Raw genomic sequence first — 23,611 nt, 5'->3', positions numbered from 1 at the left:
ACCACGGGGCCTCCAGCCCCTCCCCCTGCCCTGTCACTCTGCAGAGTATTTTGGTTCAAGTTCCACTGCGGCATCCGGCTCTGTTGCGGTCTTGGTTTCACCTCCCACTTCCTTTTTTTGGCCCTGACGTGTTTCCGCCCCTGAATAAGAGTCAACTTTTTTCCACAGAGTTGTGATATCAGGCCGTCTTCCTCCTCTTGCCGACAGCGATCGGAAACTAATAAGAAATCCCCAGTGAGGTCAAAATCTATCCCCTGAATCCTTCGCTCAAGACCGCAGGACTGAGATATGGGGCAACATCAAAAACACAGCAGAGGATGCAACACAAAGAGGAAATCTCTAACTAACTGAGTGAGAAGATAGATACAAAGAGGCTGTGCTTTGAAGATGGTGTTTAATTCAGGAAGAGAATAAAGCAATAATATTTGTTATACTGGCAGATCTCCACCAACACTGAGGATCCTTCAGTCTTTGAAGTTTTTGGTGAGGAACACCTGAGTGGCCACAGACTTTCCAAGACTGAACCTTGACGTGAAGGCCTGAAGATCCCATTTACCTGTGGGGGCAGGACACAGACACAGAACATTATTAGAGACAGGAGGGGCTTAAAACCTGGTCTGTTTCATTCTGGTATGTTGATAAAATACAGCTCAAAAAGCTTAAATCCTATAAATTTAAGAGACAACGTGTTTTATCCTTACACTAAACCACATGAATTTAGCACCTTCTGAGCATAATCTCCAGTGCATTGCAGGAGCATAATTTCTCCTGACCGCTCGGCCCGTGTTTAAGGGATCTGAGGCCTAACAGAGCAGCACATGGCTCTGGGATGTGAGTCACTGAGAACAGCACTGCTGAAAATAAAACATGTTGCTGTAATGATGGAGGTGGGAACGCAAGGACGTATTGGCAAGAAGATATGATTCAATCGCCTGGACTGTTTCTTTTTTTCTTCCCTCCCCTTTTTAAACAAACACCAGACGGCCATCCGGCTGGTATGACAATATCACTTCTTAGATTTTGACAACCACTGATTCCCTGCAGCTTCCCCTCCCTGAAGGAAAAAAAAAGATCATTTCACAATTATTTTTCCAAAGCAACAAAAACCCTGTGTGCCTTAAACTTGCAAACTCCAACAGATTCTAGAGGGAATGAGTGTATGTTTGGGTGTACAGAAGACAATGCCGTGCCGCGTAATCCAGGGAATCGCTGACATTCTGGTATTTCCTTATGTGCAGGAATTACATTAACAGATGCTCAAGAGAAAGAAAGTTAATCTTTTGAAAAGAAAGCCAACTATTGAAATGCTCCAAATCCAAAGAGGGAATGGTCTTGCAGTTAGGGCTCCAGTCTAATTCTGCCTGGATAGAAACATTACTGCTTTCACCTCTCTGTGCAGCTGCTCTTCAGGCCTTCACAGAGGCTGTTTTTGCCATCAAGGGGAAACATTTTGTTTCCTCCAGCATCAAGGGAAAGATCTGGGGGAAGAACTTCACTCTGCTGCTGCCATGCATATCATTGCAGAGACAATTTGGTCAGATTCTTGACATTTTTGATCAAATATCTGCAACAATTCAGGCTTTTTCACATTGGAGTCCAGCATCAGTTTTGAATGTAAATTCACACTATTTATAAATGATTACTCAACCATTGTAGGGATTTTTCTGGCCTCCTCATCCTCCCTGCATGTTTAGCTTCAGAGCCCGACACCTCGCTGCGGCTGCCTGAGCCATGGAGTCAGGTCAGGCTTTGAGCTCAGCTGGGGAGAATGATAAATAATAACTGGAAGATGAGCACATGAGTACCTGAATGCTGACAGGTCTTCTCTGTGAATGAGGGCTGCCTGCAGAAAGGGCTCCGATAATCAAGTGAGGGCAATGGAGTCAGGTGACCTGTCTGTATTGTGGGGCACGGCCCCTGTGGCCCTTCCGGCCTGTGCTCCTGTAGGAGATAATGCACCGCCTCTGCAGATCCTCAAACTCTCCTTGAAAGCTGAGGGGTGAGGCACCAGGGTGACAACTCTACGCTGAATTTAAGGATATAGATCATGATAGATTTCTCTTATCTACTATGAGTAAAACTTCCTCTCTGTCCATTTCACAGGGAAAACCTTTCTCTGAGTGTAAGCAACATTTCCTTTCACACCAGAGATCATTTTATTGTAACGATCCCCAGAGAGTCAAAACCAGGCACTGCTTGTAAGGCTTTACACACATAATCCTGTCTAAAGCTGTGCAATCATTGGGCGCAGTCCAAAATGAGGCAAATTCACAATATCTGGTGCTATCACGCTGGCTGCCACCCTGCAAATGTCTCGACTTACAAGTGACCTTAAAATAGGCTGGTGCGTGTTTGTAGTGCGGAGACGTGTTTCCACCTCTCCCATCTGCCTGCTCATGGAAAGGACAGATAGTGTGGGACCTGAGGGCGATGTTTAAGTCTTCCTGACTCCCCTTTTGTTTCCACCTTGCTGCTCCGTCTGGGTATGGCAGGAAGATCGGGACTGCTGTGAGGTGACACAGAGCTGCTACATTTAGTGGTGTGGGCGGTGTCCCTGTTAAACCTCTTATAGTCTCTCAAAAATATTCCAAACCAAGTGATCCTGTTCATCACAGGAGAGTGAGAGGAGTCAGATCAGGTGTAAGAGCTTCTGTGAGCTTCATCAAAACATATCCAGTCATAATTATACATCCCTGTTTTCACGTGGGGGGAAGGGGGGGTCTATGTGGCTGTCAGGGGTCAGAGGTCATTGCCTCTGGCTCAGACAGGCTCACAGATGCTTCAGCAGGGAGGATGACTTCGATGGAGAGAGCGGGGTTGACGAAGGGTGTCACAGTATTTGGCTGCATATTCCTGCTCCGAGCCTGCTGTCAGCATAGCACCATACATTGTTAGCAGACGTCACTTTTCAGAGGACTCTATATTTAATCTCAGAGACGAGTCAGGTGTCAAATCATAGCTGGTTAGTATTTTTCACCTGACATATTGAAGATGTTTTATTTTTCTTAAATTACTCTCACTTACACTTTTCACGTCAAATGACTCAAACAGATTAATAATCATGACAGTTGCTGATTAACGTTTACTCTTTTAACAAATGCACAGAATTGTTTATCGCTGTTGAAACCTGTTTTCTTAATCTGAAGTCATTTTTATGGTAATAAATCTACGATTATATCAGTGCATTTTGAGAGAAACAGTGAAATACCAGTTTTACTGTCACATTTTTCAGCCATGCGCGGCGCTTTCAACAAAATTAATTTTTTATCCATCCAACAGCAAAACTGAAATGATCTGAAAAGCTGGAACTAAGGATACATTTCTGCTTCAAAAAAGACAAATCATAAACTGGTTATTTTCCTGTGATTCCTGTGGTGTTATTTTTGATGCAGTACTTTGATTATTTATTTCAGCTGTGAGTTGTAAGATTGCTCTGAAAGTATCTATGAATGAGAAAAGTTTGTGATATTTAGAAAAAAAAAAACTTTTAACCTTAAATCTCAAACAGTTTTTTAAGATAAGAACTAAAAAAAAAAAAAAACAGCCAAAATTTAACACGTCAAAGTGTTCCTCTAAGGCAGCCGACTCCTGGCTGAAGCTCAGGCCTGCTGTAGCAACCAAATCCTGGCTCTCTTGACTCCACGCAGCTCTGATTAATGGTAGAGGCTGTGGGTGGGTGGTAGACATGGATCTGCCCATTACCACACTGCAACATTGCAAATGGCTTCAATTACTGTGGAGTGTGCTGAGCTGGCAGTCGGGGCTCTTGGAGGCAAGATGAGCAACGTGCAGCATCCAGCAGCTAACTCCACTGTGATCCGTTCATTCACATAACATTAGAGTCACGTACTTCCCCTGGCTCGTATTTACCGAGGAAAGCTGAGGGAAAATGATAAAAACTGATATAAATTTTATCAAACACATCTGTTCATTTTTTGACTCTGATCAATATTTTAAGGTCACGTTAAAGCTCACACTAAAGGTCTAGGTGTGTAAGCCGTGTATGTGAAGAGGCTGATGACACGGGTTAGCCTCTCTCAAGGCCTCATGGTCTCCCTCTCTGGCTTTGTAACACTGTTTCCCTTGACAAACTGACTCGTCGGCACCAAACAGTAGCAGGACATATTGAGGGCTTGCCAAGTGGCTAACAAGCATCACAAGGGCCTGTATGCCCCCGCCTGCCCCCCCACCCTGGCACAGGGGCAGCCTTCAATCAGGGACAGCCCTCCTGAGCCAGAGCAAAAGGGATTCCCCCATGATCACGCCCTGTGCCTGGTGCCAACAGTGAAGCCCCCCCCGTAGTTCCTCTTGTAACAAAGCAGCTGTCTCCATCAGTTCGCTGACCTGCATTCGTAACCTTAACACAGGAGGCTCGGCACAAGCCCACGGTCCCCCCACAGCAGCCCTGCTCCACCTCTCATTGTTCACCCACTTCACCACTCAAGTGATGGTCAGAGATGAAAGAAAAAAGACGACAAATTTGAGATAAAATTGAGTCAATGACTGCGCGACTGGAAGTGGAAAACGATCATTAGGAGTCTCCCACCCACGACTAAATGCTCTCCCCTTTGCAAATCACATCAATTAATGTCACGGGCTATGAAAAATGCTCTCTGTGTCATACCACATGGAGGGAGGACAGACGCTAATAAGTGAACATACTTATCGGAGGAGGTGGGGAGACATGGGATTCCCTCCGTTCCTCTTGTCTGAGCAGGAAAACTGTGCTCAGCATAGGCCCAAAACATTACAGCAGGTACACTGATTCCTAACAAACCAACAGATCATCTCTCTACTCATCAACTCAAACCAGACTTTCATTCTTGATGTGTCACATTTTTCCCATCACCTTCTCTTCAAGGGCATGAAATCTCCTCCAGAGCTGACCCTTAAATGAAACATGTGATTATCCTAGAGAGAAAATTTTAATTTCATTTCCTTTGAGTAGAGAGAACAGTGTGCAGAAGAGAGGAAATGCAGCAGCGGGAGTTAAACTCATCCAGCAGATTAAGGATGGGTGGATCAGCTCAGTTCAATCGCTCCATAATGTGGGGGCAAGTACTGTATCAGAGCACAGAGTGAACGTGATCTAGTTTATCATTCAGCACCAAAATATATTAAAATATTCTGAACAGCAGTCTGTTATTCTTGCTATTATTCTCTCAGCTTAACCACATCTGACACTCTGAATTCCCGAACAATGAGGTAAAAACTTATCTCCCTAAAAGTAAGTTTTGGATATGTAAAATACTCCAAAGTACATCTCTTTTGACATTCCTTTTTTTTTCCAGAGGTTTCAACATCAAACAGACGTCAGTCTAATGTGCCTGGATTGTTTGCTGACACGGCTGTCAAAACTTCAAACAGCAGAGACTGGCAGCTCCGCTCGTTCACGGCCGCAGAGCTTGAAGTCTCAAACCGCCCCAATCTCCCCTCAAATCACCGGCTGTGACCCGAGTAGAGCAGACAGATGGGCACGCCTCCTGTGAGGTGCTGTACTGTACATCTAGGTGAAGTTTCCCTCCTTCAGGAGACTTTTCATCAAGGGGGGGAGTCAGAAAACCTAAAGAATAAACAAAACTCTGCAAGACAAACATACAAGTCTTTTTAGAGTCAAACTAAGAATTCTGCCTGCTGATATTATCCATATTAAACAAGGTCATGAGTACATATACGGGGAGGATGTGTGCTGATGTGACTGACACAGATTTCAAGTTAGGGTAGAGGTTAACAAGAAGAGGTCAGACAGACACGTGCAGGTGTGCGTGGGAGCTGACAATACTCGTCTGCGTCCTGCAGGCACTGACACTGCAGCAGACTTAGTCATAACCTCATTAACATGTCTCTTGAAGAAAAATTATCTTTTCTTTTAAAGCAGCTCTAAATGCTTTAGTTAATTAATATTAATGGTCATGACTGTGGCTCACTCAAAACGTCTCGACACCCACGAACAACAAAACTGGACTTATGAAGTCTTTTGTATGGCTGGAGTGTCCTCTTGACATATTATGCAACAAATCAAATTACTAATAATAGCAGCTTCTGCTAAATCAGAGAGACATTAGTTAACACCTAATATAGAAACATGTCACTCCAAATAAAGGATTAAGCCCACTCAAACACATGAGGCAAGACTTTGATCATCCTAATGTTGATAGATGACACAACTTCCTGCTTAAAGTGTCAAGAAACAGAAATGTACACTCGGTTATGTCTAAAAAAAGTGCCTGCCAAAGACTGTAAAAGAAGTGAAACTGTAAAAGATAACCGTGTTGTGATGTTTGGGCCTTGAGTTTTGATGCCACAGTGTAAACTTGTGTATGATGGTTGATGTGACTGTTGAGATGAAGCTGCTGGGTCATTACCGCGAGGTGAAGTCTCCTCCTGAGGGAGCGGCATGTTTGGAGGCTGCTCGTACACCAAGAACTGGTAGCGGTGAAAACCAGAACTAGATGGTGGGGACGGAGGGTGATAGTCTGTGAGAAAAAGAACAACAAACAGGAATAAATGGAGAAGGATTGAGAAAAATAACATACTCAAAGTGCACATGAGAGATTCAATCAGAGAGTTGAGTGTTTGATATCTCATCCTCTTCACTCATCTGGATTTCCAGTTGAGTGTGAACTATACTTACCTGTGATGGTCCTCCCGTCTAACTTTCCATCCTTAAGTGCCGCTCCCTGTTAATTCAGAGACAGAGGAAGTCAGGTAAGGCATTTTGAAAACTTAAAGAGTTAGGTCTACTTCACATTCAAGTTTTGTCAAGTTGCGTGGATATTTCATGCCCTATTGGCTCCCCTGTTGGTCCATGGATTACTCTCTGCCAGCTAGACATTATACATTTCAATCCACGGTGAAGTCCAATCTGCTCAATTCTGACTAATTTAGAGGTATAATGTTATAAAAAGGGATTTAAAGGCTACAAAAAGACAGGAGGAACAAAAACAATCATTTCTGGTTTTTATTTAAAAAGTATGTTCTAGCTGCTTCACTTGAATTAAATATATATAAAAGTATTGATTACAATATATCGATGTCACATGTAAAAACAGATCTGTGGTAATTATATGTGGAGATAATCCCAGACAAAACACCGATCTAGAGCAGATTAAAACACTGACAGGATTTCCAGCTGCCAATTTCCCACGTTATTAATTGTATATTACTTTCTGTTGCCTGGAGACAGCTATCATATTACCTGATTTGAGGTGAGGATATTTTTCCACTAGAGTTTTCTACTGTATATGCGTCAGGTTAAACTGCTGTAGCTCCAGGAAGCACACAGGGATGTTTGTTTAAAAGCCTGGGCTGCTTGGGCTGCATCCTCGAGTGGGAGGAACAGGACTAAATATGTTGTCTGAGAAACGGCCCAAAACCCACTTGAGGTAAGCATGGAAGTCCCCATCATGGGCATCAAATATCTGGTCTCTCTCCACCTATTTCTGTCCTCTTTTCTGCACACACAGGCTCCCCCTGCAGGACGTCAGAGGTACTGTGTTACCAGACAGCATGTGAGGACAAAAGATGGCAAGAACAAGCAGATCTTTCCTCTTTTCCTCCTTTGAGTCTTTAGCAGCAGTGAAGTGTGCTTAATGATGGACATTAAGTACAGATTATGGGAGGACTACAACAATCATATCGCACAATAGTGTTGAGTTCAGAGTATTCATTAGGACATCTTAGGAATATTAAAACACTTTGGCTCTAAGCTTTTATCATCTTTTCTAAGACAGGAGGATAAAAATATTACACCAAAATTATATATTATAAATTCAGATATAGTCCTGACAAGAACAGGTCAACGTGGAAAAAAAGATATTAAAAATCTGATTGATTAATTGAAGTGAATTTATTTTTTAATTCTTCACCTGGCAGCTCATGAAATGCTGTCATGGTAGCTAGTGCCAGATGAACATTTACAACTCTATAGTCATGAGCACATAGTGTGCATGCCAGAGCGAGTCAGATACACTTTGTAATGATTCATTTACAAATATGAATAATTATATATATTCCACTCTTTCAGCCATGTAGCAGCAGTATCAGAGCATATGTCCTCTATTGTGCATCATCTCCTCTTTAATCCTGTAACTGCTGTTTAGGAGGTTTAGCAGTAAGTATGAGAGAGCAGAGCACCAGTGTTTACACAGGCTGGTAAAAATTCAGAAGATTAGTTTCAACTGTGAGGATCTTCATCGGCTGATCAGTGAGAAAAAAATCTTTATTTAGAAATAGCAAGAGTCCTGCAGCCTGCAGGATCCAAACCCATTGCCATAGCAACAGGTAGTCAACATTTGAGCGTGCAACATTTTCCCACATCTTGATGCTCGCCTCTCACTCACTCTCCATGGCACCCCCTGCCCTTTTAATTTCATTAGAATACAAAGAGTGAAAACAGCAGCAAACGAATGTGATATTGAAATTCAGCCAAACAACAAACCTAAAGTCAATACTGCGCAGAAATCACATGTGATCAAATGTAAATATCACGTCTTGACAGTAATCAGTGGGTCGCACTCTGGTTTTTATATAATGCTTCATACATGTTGTGACAGGGCAGGGCAGTGTCGAGGTCACTGACTCACAGCGCTCACCAGAGGACGACGGACCCCCTCGCACTCATCTACAGGACGTTCTCACATGGTGGGCGTCCTTCCTCAGGGACCCCACTGTGGGGGTGGGCACAGAGCGTGAAAAGTTCTGACTGCTAAATGACTGACAGCTGCTCACAGTGTTAATTATGCTCCCTAAGAGAGGACCAGTTCAAAGATTCATGTGTCATTTTATACTTGCAGTTTCTTTTAAGAACCTAGGAAATACACGTGAAAAGTTATGAGTAATGTTACATTTACATAAAGATAAAAAAGCTTCAATAACATGTAACTATATCTGTAACTGTATCAAAATTATGATGCAAAGTATTCACTTATTACTTGACAGCATCTATTCAAAGTCTGGGAATGATGTCGTAAAGAAATGTAAGGATATAATGTGAATAACAATGTCAGCTAGCCCACATATCAGCTGGTAAACTAGCTCTTCCACAAGTCTTATGAAATGTTATGCACATTGGAGACTTTTCCAAAAATTTAGGAACTCTGGAAATCTCAAGGGCTTCACTTGAGGTCAAATAGATTCTGCTGTATTCACGATGTAGCTTGATGTTTTACAGTGTCATTCAAAATTCAAACCAAGTTATTTTATTTGACTTTTCCATAGGTTTTAATTGACTATTTTTGTCATTTTCTTTATTTTTGTTTTCCTTTAATCCCTGGAGCTGAGTCTGTCCATAAATTCACTGCTATGTTTTTGACAAAAATAAAAGTTAGTTTAGAAAAAGAAGGCAGACAAACCAACAGTGTAACCCTTCCTGTTTTTCCTCTTAAGGCAGTCCTGCAAGTAAATTAAATTTTCCTTTCCAGTATCAAAATATGTAATGGTGTTTTTTGTTTTCAGCCTGTTGTGTGCCATTGTTCCAGGTTCACTCTGGTATTCTACTGAAATGTGCTTCCTATTGAGATGTACTACAAAGGGACTCAAAGTGCACATGCGCACATCCAGGACCCTGTGTTCTTGCAGATTTGGCTGTTGGTGTCTACACATGCAGCTAGCCTGCACATTTACAGGAAGCTTCAGGAATTTAGTACATGTCTTAAAAAGTCTTGACTACAGATATTTAAGCTACAGTTGAATGAGGCAGTGCTGCTTTCATTGAAGTAAGTTTTTCATCAAATAAACCCAATCACTGTAGTGTTCTCTGATAAAAGCAAGAACATTTTACCAAATGCTGGCATTAATTTGACATTCTCTGTTCCTTTTTGGGAGCTTTGGGTTTTTCTTACTTTGTCGACCAAATTAAATAGAAATATATTTAAACTGACTGTATTAATACTTTATGGGATTGTAAATGTGTCATTGTGTGGTGAGTTTAAGTCCAATAACAAGAATTACAGTTCATATCTAAACCTCAGCAGTGGATAAGTGAGGAATTAAACTTTCACATATTTCAAGTTGTGAATAATGTTGTTTAAACCAGCGTGAGATATCTCTGCATGGGTGAGTCGCAGTAGTTGTCTTACTTCATGATTTTATATCTGATCTAACTTTCTGAGTCTGTGATGGATTGATACCACCAGGGTTGGATTGGTGCCTCCCTTGGTTTAATATTTTGCATATCTAAGAAAGTTGTTGAACTATTTTCAGGTTAATCAGATGGATAAAGCCTTATCTCCACTTCCTGGGAGTGTATGCCATTGCTTGCACAACCTGACAGTGATTTGCTTAAAGGTGCCATTACTATTAAGTCTTTTAGTGAAATTTGTGGGTCTTTGGCTTTCCTCCCAGCCCACAAAATGTGATATTTAATGACCAAACCTGTACTTAGTAGTGCTTGTGAATGTAAAATCCTGACCTAAAATGAGCTGTTTGGATTTTGGGGATTTGCTGAGGTCAGCGATTACCTTTTTTGACCAATCAGGAGCAAGTCTGACCTGATTGGTCCACCGGAGCAGATACCCCCAAACCCCCTCCCTCCCTACTCCTCTCCCCACTGCTGCTCCAGCAGCCATCACTGCTTTGTTTTTGGCTGTAAACAGCCACATAGTTCCATGCACAAGCTTCCCAACTCAGAAGAAGACAAGACTAAGTGGCTAGAGTTCATTTATGAGGGAAATGTGCCAGATACACTCAGTAAAACTGTGCATGTGTGTGCTAGTCACTTCACGGCCGACTGCTTTTCCAACTTTGGACAGTACAACAGAGGGCTAGCGAATAGACTGGTCCTGAATCCAGGCGCATTACCAACCATCCACCAACAAACTTCAGACCCTGGAAATGTGAGTATTTTAAATGCTGTGTGCTGTGGAGCAGATGTAAGAGCTTTTCCTCAGTGTCCCCCCTGTCTCTGTGTTAGCTTCATGATGCTAACTTTAGCTGCGTTTAGCCTGTTGTTTTAGCCTGTAATGTTACGGTAAATGAGCTTTGCTGTTTTCTAAACATTGTGCACTCAGAGCTCATGGCGGCGCTCTCAGTGACGTTGAAGAGCGGGGCGGTATCAGCGGTGGCTCATTTACATATGAAGGTCACGCCCACTAAATCAGAGCGTTCTGAACAGAGGGGCTATGAGAGCCTGGAAACAATGCTGCTGTGCTTGATTTATTGGCTTTTTGGACCGAAACATGTTACTACCATTTCATAAAGACATCAATGATCCATATTAAACTGCAGAAAAGAAGCATCATATGGGACCTTTAATAGATTCCTTCTGAATGAAACAATAATATATGTCAAACTGTACATTTCTGCAGAGTATTGTGAATGATAAATAAACCAACATTAATCAATCTGAATAAACACAGATTTTGGATAGATCTTCCCCTCAAAACTGAAACCCCTACAATCGGCAAACTGTAACTCCACCAGGTGATCATCAGACAGCAACTGAAGAGTAATGTCAATCACAGAGTCTTGTTAAAGAGACGCAGGAGTTACTCAACGGAACAAAATGTGACTATGCATCCTCATACAAGGGGAATACCCATTCCTGTAGCTGTGATAGTGAATCACACACTGAGCAGTGTGGGAGACGCAGGAACTGACCGAGATAAAAACTGAAAGTGTCAAAATGGCTGTTGGTTACTTAACATGCTGAACAGAGGGATCGTCATATTCTTCAGTATGGGAGTGTGTCACTATTTAAAAATTTAAGGATTTTTTTCTATAAAGACTAAGATACAGTGAGATATTGTTCAAGAGAGTACTCTGGATACCTGAACCAGCAGAGGTCAGAAGTAGGTGTGAGGCGGATTCCAAAACATCAAATGAAAAGTAAATCCTAACAATAGTTAAAAAAAATCCTGCTGATTTATCTGAAGTTGCACTTTTCAGGTGGAAGGCTTGAGATCAAGACAGCACCAGGAAATGTTTGTTTTAACAAAACTCTGACTTTATTTCCTCTGTTCAGATGTAAGAGCTTGTAACCTCTTTTTAAACAGTCCAGCTGTGATGTTCTGTATGCTCCATCCTGCTTCTCTCTGTTGTTCATTCTGGCCCAGCTTGCCTTCATGTTTCACTGACTCTATTTCACACTCTGACTCAGTCAAAAGCAAAAAGGATCCCAAACAACCTACATGATATGAGCAATGAATAATTCTGAAAATCTGGAAAAAGCACTGCAGCAGAGCTTTTTCTGTGGGTCACGTAATAGCCTGACACTTCAACCACCAATATTCAGAGCAAAAAAAAAAACTCTGCTCCGTGCAAAGGCTGAAAAAGCCCAACTAATTTATCACAATCAGAACAAAGAACTTGGATTTTTCAGATTTGAGAGCAGTATTATCCTCTATGAAACTCTTGAGGATGATAATTGCTTGGATGCACTTCCTGTTGGTCTAAAAGTGGTAGCCATAAGTAGGTCCTACAGGTTTCACCTTACTCAACAACACAATACGTGATTTGTAAACTCCTCCAGGCCTTAAAAGTAGAACATGAGCAGTGTGTTTGTATAATGTGTCTACATAACTTCCGCTAGGAATCCTCGGAAAGAGCCAATAGGTAGGAGTCCGCGAGGAGGTGGTGGGTTGGTGCAGGGGTGCGGTTTCACCAGGAATACCCACTTGCCCAAGAACCCTTTTCTTTCTCTGTGTGGGTGAGTGCTTCCCTTTGTCGGTTACTCATGCACCTCCTTGTATATCCACTGCTTCCCTCCCCCTCTGCTGCACACCCTGTAAACCCACACCTACGACAATCAGCACCCACGTCCTTCTAATGCAGTTCTGAGAGCATCATTCTCCCTTTTACTTGCAGTCAGGCTAACAGACGGGGAGAGAGAGCATGACAGATGGTGTTCACAGCTCTATTTCTGAGGCTGGACTTGTACCGCCACAGCCACCCCTCCCTCCCCCCCTCGCCTATTCCACTCAAGCCAAGTGCTTATGACTGCCTCTTCATCTTCGCCTCAGTAATCAGCCCATTCATTTGCAGGGTTATTGTGAATCAAAAGTCTGTGTCTCATAAAGATCTCACCGTTTACAGGTTAAAGACAGTTTTTCTTCCCTCAAGTGGAAAGAGGAAACACATGACTGCTCAAACAGAGGACTAAGTTATCTTAAGGAAGCATTTCAATATAGCCGATCCTCTTTAAAACGATTAGGGACCAAGGCTTTCCGTAATGATGAGTGAAAAGAGCAAAATCATTTGACTTTTAAGTGTACTGTGCATACTATCAGCCTCTGTCAGCCTCAACCATCAGTCCTTCCTGAGGGCCTAAATAAGCAATGTTATTGAATAAGAGTAGGACGCAGCTCTCAGAGCTGTGAGAAAGGTTTCACCTGAAAAATGTTTGCAAGAGGTAAGTAGTTTAGCAAGTCTGCATTGCTCTGAATTTGGTAGCGGATGCCAAGTATTGGGCAAACATCACCACACACACTCAGCAGTGTCCATTTAGCTACATTACACAAAGGGGGCAGACGACTCAGTGGTTACAGGACTTCTTCATCCTGCAGATGCAACCCAAGTGGGTCTAACATTGCCAGGAGGCTCTGAAAAAAGAGGAGCTGTGGCTCAGGGGTAAAGAGGGTTTTCTTCAAGTTAATAGTGTGGCCACGTCGATTCCTGGCTCCTGCAGTCCAAGTTAAGTGGGCTTTGGCGAGACACTTTGTGTTTGAACGAGCCTGAGTTTTATTAGAACAGTACTGATGGGCAGTTTGTCACTTTGAACAGCAGCATTATCAATTTATGAAGCTGTGTGTTAAAAAAGTAAAATAGACTTATAGTTGACATGTAAGAAAAATGTAAAATGTAAATGTAATTGCTAGGCACCGCCCTGTTGGCTATGGCTGCCTTTTGCAGCAGCTCTCTCTTCTTTTTCCATTTCTTGTTATCTTTTCTTCTCTTTTTTGTCATATTTGTATTTGGAGTGGATCATTACTTTGTATGGCTCATTTGTTGGTCATGGACACCAAACTTTTTGTGGCTTCAGTGATATTTTTACTACTTTTTCTCCTGTGTTTGTCTGGAGATCCTACATGTAACCATGGCTGCATTGCTTACATGTGAAATCAGCTGTTAGCTGCCTGTAGCATGCCCATGCTAACCGGTGTAAAGCCTGATGTCTTCCCACAAGGAGAGGAGAAGGAGGTGAGGACAATGGGCTGGTTCTCAGGTGTGAGCTAAGAAGTGACGACATGGACCTGTCCTTCCATCCATCGTTATTGGGAACGTGAGATCTATCTCCAATAAGATGGACGAACTAGCTGTGATAACCCGGCAACAGAGGGAATACCAGAGGGCAGAGTAGCATCATGCTATTCACAGACATGGCTAACGGAGCTAACATCAGACACCAACCAACCATTGGTGCTGCTGGGAGCAGAGAGGATCCAGGAGACAGAGATGGAGCATGACTGAAGAAGCTCAGTCCTGGACCCTGTGGAGGTGGAGGCTGGCTGAACTGGACAATGATGGACAAGCTGTCATCATCTATTTTCTTGTGGACCTTTTTGCACTTTCTTTACACTTTCTTACTTTTGTTTTCTTGGTTGCTGCTGTGACTTCAATTTCGTTGTACTTGTTACAGTGACAATACAGTTCTATTCTATTCTAAAGCACATGTGAGTAGTCAGAGGACTAAAAAAACACCTGTACCTGCGGGCCGTTGACTACCATACCTAAGTATAATCTGTCAAGCCCGTGGAGTCTGCATTAAATTATCAGCTGCACCCAACTCTTTGACCAAGACCAACTAGTGACACATGATGATGACATTTTAAAACATTTTCTGGTGAGGTAAAGACAGGTTGAGGCTGTCAGGGGAACCCAGAATGAATCTGGAACCACTTTTAACAGTTTTGGGTTCTGTCCCTACAGACAATGACCCTCAGTTCATCTAATCAGAATTCACTGGGGAAAGGGACATCACACCCTTATATCTACACAAAAAGACAGACACATTTAAATGTGCAGCGAGTGAGCCACATGCTGAAGAGCGGCATCAGAGCCAAGCCAACAGATGGCTTCACCTTTTAAACTATGCTGTGAACCTCAGCAACACCTTATTCCTGCACTGAATGTTCTCCAGCCGTCTTCAAAAGCTGCTGTGTGGCCTTCCCAGGTCGTGTTCCTCTTCACCGACAGATGAAGATGGCACAAAAACAAACTTTGGCACAACTGAGTGATGCATAAACTGGGAGAAATGCCAGCCTTTATTTAGTAGCAGGCAACCTTTGGTTCTCAGCTGAGCAGCTGGTGTGTTATGTCTTATGGTATTGTTTAGCGATTATAGTATGTGCAAGGTATGTTTGTTTTCCCCATTCATTTTCCCTGTCTATTTATTCATATCCAAGTACAAACAATGAACTCACTTTACTTTCTTGTGGTATTTATGAAATAATAAAACAAAGAGTCGAAGTTGAAAACTGGCAGAAATTAAACACACTTAGCACAAACATAGTTATTAGAGAGTCTAAATGACCCTGTTTGAGTTAAACAGGCTTGAGTCTTGGATGATTAGTTGGTAAAGCAACCTAATAGTGATCAGCTGAGCGGGGTGGGTTGGCTTCGTCGAAGCAGGGTGAAAGCGAGTGGAGGAGTCACCTTTGATCTGCTTCAGTGCATCAACAAATTAACCCACTTACCAATAGCTTGCTAGACTAATGGCTTTAGTAAAGGAACTCATTTGGCTTTAGTAATGAACTGAGTTGGAAACACAAACAGTCCAGTTATTAAGTGAACTCCAGCCATCACTGACATCCCTGACACACTGTGAGGCACCAAACCTGCTCCAGACTGGTCTAGCTCATTAGCAGAGAACCAAATTACTACTGAAACCACTGGCTTAAGAAACTAGCTACCCTAACTCATTATCAGACCAATCTAGTCAGTCTAATTTGCATAAATTAGGAGTTTAACAAAGGGGCCCGTGCTGGGTTGGTCATCTCATTCACAGAGAGCAGATTGGGCCTAGCAGGGCAGAGTAAAGGCCAAAGCGAGAGCATTTTAATAAGATAATCTCATCTAACCTGGGCACTGCTCTCGAGCACCTACAGTTCTCTGTGTGTGTAAGCAAGTATGGGTGCTGATGAGCTTGTACTTAACTACTGTTGAGGGAAACCCAAGCTTGAGTTCCCAAGGTAACAGTCAGTTTGAGTGGGGGATGGCTGACTCATTTTTTTTTTTTTTTAAGGGAATCCTGGAACCTGAACAAGGCTGCCCACTCGCCCCACCCCCGGCTTCATCAGCACAACAAGCAAACAAGGCGCTGACATGTCCCCATATAGGGCTTCCTACTGACGGGGGTGGCACTGGAAAATCCCAGCCGGAGCTTTGCCTACAAGTAGCATCAGTAGGCACGCACACACACCAAAGAGCCTCACTGCTCTGTGGTTACAGCAGTTTCCGGTAAAGAGACCATAAATCCACCCAGATTGTTAAACAATCCAAGTACATCAGGCTGAATTTGGAACGATTGTGTGGTGATGGACGTGATATAAGGGGAAGGGAAAGAAAAGACAAAGTTTAGGCTTATTAAAACAGTCAACAGCATCAAACTTTTTTTAATGTGAAGAGTTACACAACATAAATGAGTATCGAAAGAAGGACGGACTTTACATGGAGGTGGAGGAGGAAAAGAAGTAAGAATAGAGGTGTGGGATGGAGAAGGAGTAGGTTGACAAGAAAACGAATTCTTTGCCCACACAATTAATTTAATTAAAAGAAATTAAAAGAGATCAACAGGCGTGTAATTGACCATTAATTAGTTCAAGGTCAGTCTATCCGAACGACTTTGGAAGGACAGTAAAAAATGGGAACATTAAACTTGTCAATGCAATTTAGATTCATACACTAAAATATCAACCATCAGTGTTTCCACATACATGACATTAAAAATATTATTATTTAACATAAATACAGGATTGTTTATGTGCAAGAAAACAAAGGACAAACCTTCAGATTGTAAAACTGAACCATAGTTTTAAACACTAAAATCTGGCTTCCAAACAAAACCTGCACATGTATTGTCAGCAATCCCTGCTGTTAAAAGTAGCCATTCTGTCCACGGTTTTATCTGTTGATAATTCTCCGGTTCATTCAGTGTCTTTAGTCATTAACAACTGAGAGCTGGTACAAAGGGATTTAAGAGGCAGCATTACTGTTTTGAATCACTGGATGTTTAATTCTTCTATTATAATTGAGGCAGGAGCGAGACAGAGGTTATGGTAACTGCTGGAAACCTGTCCCACTTCACAGAAAGGTTAATGAACCTTACAAGTCCTATGGGAGATGGAGTATGCTGTTAATTTGACAAACGTGGGAAATAAATGCTTTTATGCTTTTATTGACGGTGACCAATAGCGGCCTTTGCTGAAATGAAAGGTTTTAGTCTTTTGGGTGCTTTGCTATGAGGCAAAACAATAATGTGGAATGCATTTGTTGGAAGAAACTAAGTACATAATTGTTTGAATAGCAATTTCAGGCCAAAAAGCATCTTCATTATTAATTCCTACTTTTGGGGAACATATACTGTGCAAAATGTACAGTAACCTAATGTTACGAAACATCTGCCTTTATTATGAATACATTTGTTGAAACAAGAGGTTTTTAAAAAGCCGCATTTTAAAATCTACATATTTCCACATCCCATTTTATGCACCATTGGTCTGGGTTCCATTTTAACAGGGCACCAAGGGTGCAATAAACATACAGCTGAAGAGAAATGTGTGTAACAGTGTCAGCTCCAACCTGAATTAGTCTGAGGGTTAGTGGGATTCACTGCAAAAGGTGGCTTTGATACATGTGTTAAGGACAGAGGTTTTAGGCACAGCACCAACTTTGTATACAGTGAGCATGATTAAGAGATTAAATGGATAATCTCCTTCCTGTTCAAAGAGCCTGACGGAGGAAGGGATCTGGTTTTATAAAAGCAAGATTTTACTATGGCTTAAATCAAACTGAGAGAGTTCAGATAGACATCCAGGTTCATGCATGTCTCAAAAAAAATCTGTCGAAGATAACAAAACAGTGTATATAGTTTAAACTGGGTAAATTCTCTACAAATGAGAGGAACTTGATTTTTTTCAAATAATGTAACAATTTAGAGAATACTGGAAACAAAAAACACCCTTTCCATAATTTTAAAGCAATTAAAACTAGAGATAGACCGATATGGATTTTTTGGGGGGCCAATACCGATACCGATTATTAGTAGGCAAGAAGGCCAATATTTGAAGCCGATATTCATTTGCGGTCAAAGTGAAAATATTGACATAGAAAAATTTGAACAATACAAACTCTAATACTTAACTACAATCAAATGCCTTCAAGCATATTTTTATTAAACAGCTCCCACACTTAGCAGCATGTTTTATAAAGTTAACTAAAAAATTAAAAAATAAATAGCTAAGGTTTTCCAAAGTAAATAAAGTTTTCCAAAAATTTCTATGTAACCACAACAAAACAGGACAGAATTGAGTTTGTGCTGCCTTTTATAGGTGTGTAATGCAGTTGAATAAATTTTCTGCTTGGTTTTACATGACTGGTTTTAATTGACCATCTAGGGCTTCCATAGTGTAGACAGGGAGAAATTCTGTGCAGAGAAGCATCAGAGCCAAAACAACACAGTTATGAATGGGTTTCATATCAGCCGTCAGATTAAAAGAAAGGCCGATGCCGATATGCCCCAAAATGCCAAATATTGGCCCAGATAATCGGCCTGGCCGATAATCTGTCTGTCCCTAATGATAACCCATGCATTTTTTTTCTGCAGTGTATAAAATCATTTAAAATGCAAAAACTCATATACTGCTTTTTAAATAACATGCAGTAATATCCCAATAATTCATAGATAAAGTGAGTCAAACTTTACTTGGGATTCAGTTTAGCAGCGCCAAGCCAATTCAAATCCGAAGCCAAATTGAATCCTTCCCTATTTTGATGAATCAGCCCTGAATGGTAGCCACTGCAGATCAAATCCAACTGAATTGTTTTGTTAGGAAGAGATTCGCACACCCAAAAACAGAGTATTTTGAGGATAGAAACAAGTGTAACTTATAATAAAAGATACTCATGAAATTAAAGAAACATTGCTTTCTGAATAAAGTCTTTCATGGCTGACACCTTTACGACAGTTTGAAACGACACCACAGCCTAACCAACGTGTTTTCTATCCTAAAGAGCTTCAAGAAAGCCTTGCTTATAGGAACAGACAGTTTTCTGGCAAAAGATTAATCTAAAAGTTGCCCAGAGCTCCAGAGTCCACAAGTGCTTCAAGCCAAAGAGTATTTCTCTTCCAAGTAAGAGGGGAGTTGTAGATAGGTGCAGACTTGTAAGGATAAGGGTTACAGTCTTCACAGTCTCCTCACCCTCTGGCAGTTACTGACATCTCCTGACCAAAGAAGTGTCCCTGTTCTTCTACTTGTCGGTATCTCCACTCTTAAACTTTATCTTACTTCAGTGTTCATGGAGTGGGGTAGATGCTGGTTCTCAGAGGTAGTGATGGACGAGGGGACTTTTGGTTTAGGGCAAGGGTCATCAACCTGCGGCTCTGGAGCCTCATGCCGCTCTGTGACTCCTTTGCAGAGGCTCCAAATTTTTCTTGCAGAACATGTAAATGATTAAAGACAGTGACACTATAAAAAAAAAATTAATAAACCAACATTTTTAAAACCAAATATGAATTACCTCTTTCAACAAAGCTTTTATTTTGTTTTTGTTTTTGTTTTTTTGAAAATTTACACATTTTTTGAATTTCAAATTTTTTGACTTCTCCTCTTTTTTTTCAAATAAAGAAACAAAATCCTTTTTTTTATTTTTGCAAATTTTTGATATATCATATTTTTGAAAAAAAAATGTAGCAAATTTTCGAATTAACCTCTTTTTGCAAATTCATGAAATCTTGTCAAATTTTTCTTTTTTTTCCTTTTTTTTTTTGCAGATTTTGCAAATATTTGAAATATCAAAAGTATTGAAAAATTTTGCAACTTACTGAAATGTCATAAATTTTGCAAATTTGTATTACAATTTTTTCTTTTTTTTAATATTTGCAGTTTCATTAAAAAAATGAAAGCATCACATCTACAATTTTATAATCACAAAAAAACCTATAATTTAGAAAATTATTGAATAGATTTTTACTCTGTTTAGAATTGTATATACTTTTTTTTCTATATTGTGAAGATAAAGCAGATTTTGTGGCTCCCGAACGACTTTACTGCACATGAGCTGAGGCAAAATGGCTCATATGGAAGTTAAGGTTGCAGACCTCTGGTATAGGGGATAGCAGCACTTTGGTTTGAGACCAGCATTTTTTGAAACCTGAACTTGTTATTTTTAAGACCACAGCCTCAGCAACTTGAGTTCTTATGATGTGAGAAATGCTCTTAAAAAAGCTCATCATCAGTCTCTGTTTTTGGGCAGTTATCTAACTGGTATTAAACTTGTAAAAAACACAGAGCTAAGACTATCCTAACCTTATAGACCAGTCCAATATAACTCTGTGAAACTGGCCCTGGTCTTGGTCTTTTTCATACCCCATCTCTTCTGAGCCAACTTGCTCACTCTGTTTCTCACTCTTCCTTTCTCCCAGCAGTACCATGGGCACTGTTTCCTGTGCCTGCATGCACAATGTTTGCCAGAGGAACACACAAGAATCCGAGCTCCACAATCCCTCTTAACCTTTGACCTTGGCTTATTGTTACCTGTGAGCTGAGCTGTGGCAAACATGCAGTACAAGTACTGTACAGCCCTGCAAGCTGTTTGTGTTCTGCAAGTATGGAGGGCAGGGGAGGAGGGAAGGAAGAGAGGGAGCTATTTAATCCCCCCCAAAGGAACTCCCCTCTCAACCCGTATCGTGAACTCACAGGCAAATCGCGTTGCTGGAAGGCACACCACACACACATCGCTGTCTTTTTAATTTCATCAGCTGAAAGAAATCTATACAGTGCTTTGGAATCCGACTGAGCAGCGCAGAGAAGTGAACTATACAGCACCCTGGAATGTAAACAGGTTTCTCACAAACTGTAGCATAAAAATACCACATTGTAACAGACCTCTTGGCTATGATAATGGTCAATAGTACAGATCAGAGGTCTTAGTAGATTTTATGGTTGTTAGTCTTACAGCATATCAATAAGCACAACTTGAACAAATCCAGAGAACAATTCAGAGGAAATGCAGCGATGGTACACAAATTATTCAGGGATGGATGGATAAAATATTGGCTTCAGCTGAATGCATTGTATTGATGGTGGCTTCTCGCTCTCCATTATGAATATAATGATCTTCTTAGAATATTAGGAACGCTGTCATTAAACCCCAATTCAGTCAGATGCTTGTATCAGAAACAGAAAGCGTCTTTAATCTGCACTGAATGGACTCAGCTCATGTGTATTTTTTTTTATTGTCATCAAATGAAAAAAATGCTCATAAAAATAGGATCAATTATCACTTAATATTCATAAAACACAGAAACACAGAAATATCACATGCAATGTTAAAGCATGTTTGAGAAAGCTCTGAAAGACTTATCGACGGTGTATTTATGAAATCTGTGCTGCTGCACTCGAACCCTTGCCGTTGTTTTATTGTACATTGTATTGTACTTTCCTATACTGTGTTGTGGTTTTCTAATTTCATACTTTAGTGTTACTTTTAAAATGGAAACAATCATAATCAGCACCTAGAGTTAGACAGGCCACTAATGTGTGCCAGCTTTGCATACATAGCTGTCACACTTAATTATCATGCCAAAATACAAGAAAATACATTGGCTGCAGGAGGTCTTTTGTGAAGTCTTTGTTTTTGTGTACAATTAACTGGCAAGCATGCTATATACTTAAGTAAGGGCTATTTTAGGTGAGCATAATTGTTAGTGAGTTGTTTTTATCAGCATGCCTCACTCCCCTTCACCGTACCCTATCATGAGACACCCCTGAGAGGAAGCATTTTCCACAGCCGTGGCCCCAGGAACCCCCCACTAACCCTGACATTTGTTCATTTACCCGCCCATTTCTCTCCCCTCTCGGCTTCCAGGCCAGCTTTTTTCCCCCCCTCCATGTCCACGTCAGTCAAAATTGACCAGTTTACAGGGGAACAGGTAGGCAGACTGCAGCAAGCCCCCCACCTGTACCCTGAAACGCATGAATTTGCACGCAGGGCCGACTGCCAGAGATCCTGCTTTACTGACTGAAGTGGAGGGAAGGGGGGGGTATGACAAAGACGACAGCTTGTGTGGGGGAACATTGTCTGCGGCTGCGACTAGAAATCTTTTCAGGAAAAACAGGATTTTATACACAATGGTCGTGGGTGTGAAGAAAGGGGGCACATATTAAAAGAAGCGCCTTTATGCGTGCAGAGCTACTGGTTTTTAAAACTGCATTTGCATGGAGAAGGTCCAATCTGTTCTTTTTTTTCCCTTACTATGCTATAGTGTGACAGACTGGATCAAAGAGGGCTTTCCAGGTTGTCCTTGTTTTCTTGGAGAGTAATCGTGATATATCCAGGACAACGTGCAGGGTAGAAATTAATGCAGCACACTGACTGACACACACAGGCCTTCTTGCTTAAAAAAAGATGAATTTATAAGAGATGCAGAATGAGCAGCTTCCTCCTCCCAGCCCAAAACAAGTAGCTATTCAATAAGTATTAGATAATATGTGAAAATAATAATTTATGGATGATTATTCCCTTACAGCAGTCACAGCTTCAGACAGGAAACCATGGCAGCTCACGTTCTTCATGAGCCGAAACCTCCTCAATCATCTCCCAACAGCAACCGCAGCAGGGAGGTCAGTTTTTATAGAGATAGCAAGAGGCTCCGTAGGTTATCAGCTACAGTACTCTGTGTGCGTGTGTGTGTTTAAGTGTGTGTTTGTTGTATGTGGACGGGGGATGGAGCTGACAATTGAGCGGAGGATTCTTATGTAATTCTCCCTTTAGGTGGCGGAGAACAGTGAGAGCAGCAGCCCACACTGAAGAAGAACCTGTTTGTTAATAAGCTGCATGTACAATAAGATCGATAGTGTTATTACAGGCCGTTTGTACACACGAAACAGGGGATCCAGATGTAGCACAGGCATTGGACCGCAGCCACAGAATCAGAAGGTTAAGCAGGTATGAGGTGGGCACGACTTCTGACAAATCCTGATTTTAACAGAGATTTTCTTGCATTAAGTTTTGGCCGACACAGGGTGCAACATAAACAACTGTTGTTGACATTTGCCAGCTTTGGATAACATTACATTCTGCTTGCTTGCACCACACTGTTGCTGTAAGGTCCTTAAATTTACTGACCTTTTGGGCTTGGCATCAAATTTGATGCATTTACTCACTCATGTGTGTCAGCACTAGAGGATGGAACAACTGCAACATGTGACTAGCAAGTATCAACAAATAACCTCTTTTAAACTCTTTCACATGTGCAGATAAATCATGTTTGCATAAAGAAAGTACATTCATACTCCAAGGAGTGTGTGAGCTCAGAGGAGACCACTCTATAATCCATACACAAGGCAAAAAAGAAATCCAACTAAGAAAAACTTGGATCATTATAAAACTGAGAGGCTGTTTAGGAGAGGCTGATGTAGTTTTGTGAAAGAATGACTTCCACCAGCTGAACTCC

General features: G+C 41.3%; 1 protein-coding gene across 1 annotated transcript in view; it reads right to left on the bottom strand.

Moving 5' to 3' along the window:
- Positions 1-427: 427 nt before the first annotated feature.
- pebp4 (phosphatidylethanolamine binding protein 4) overlaps positions 428-23,611 on the bottom strand; it is a 50,951-nt gene continuing 27,767 nt past the window's right edge. Inside the window, exons 5-7 of the mRNA XM_074670347.1 lie at positions 6,635-6,680; positions 6,366-6,476; positions 428-556 (exon numbers count right to left, since the gene is read on the bottom strand). Of these exons, the coding sequence (XP_074526448.1) occupies positions 465-556; positions 6,366-6,476; positions 6,635-6,680 (249 nt within the window). The 3' untranslated portion in view covers positions 428-464. The remainder of the gene's footprint in view (positions 557-6,365; positions 6,477-6,634; positions 6,681-23,611) is intronic.

This window comes from Halichoeres trimaculatus, unplaced genomic scaffold (assembly GCF_033239565.1).
Source record: "Halichoeres trimaculatus isolate MK-OKI-2021-1 unplaced genomic scaffold, fHalTri1.1 fHalTri1_scaffold_5, whole genome shotgun sequence".
NCBI classification, from domain to species: Eukaryota; Metazoa; Chordata; class Actinopteri; order Labriformes; family Labridae; genus Halichoeres; species Halichoeres trimaculatus.
The sequence above is the reverse complement of the archived record's forward strand: the minus strand, read 5'-3'. Positions and strand labels throughout refer to the sequence as shown.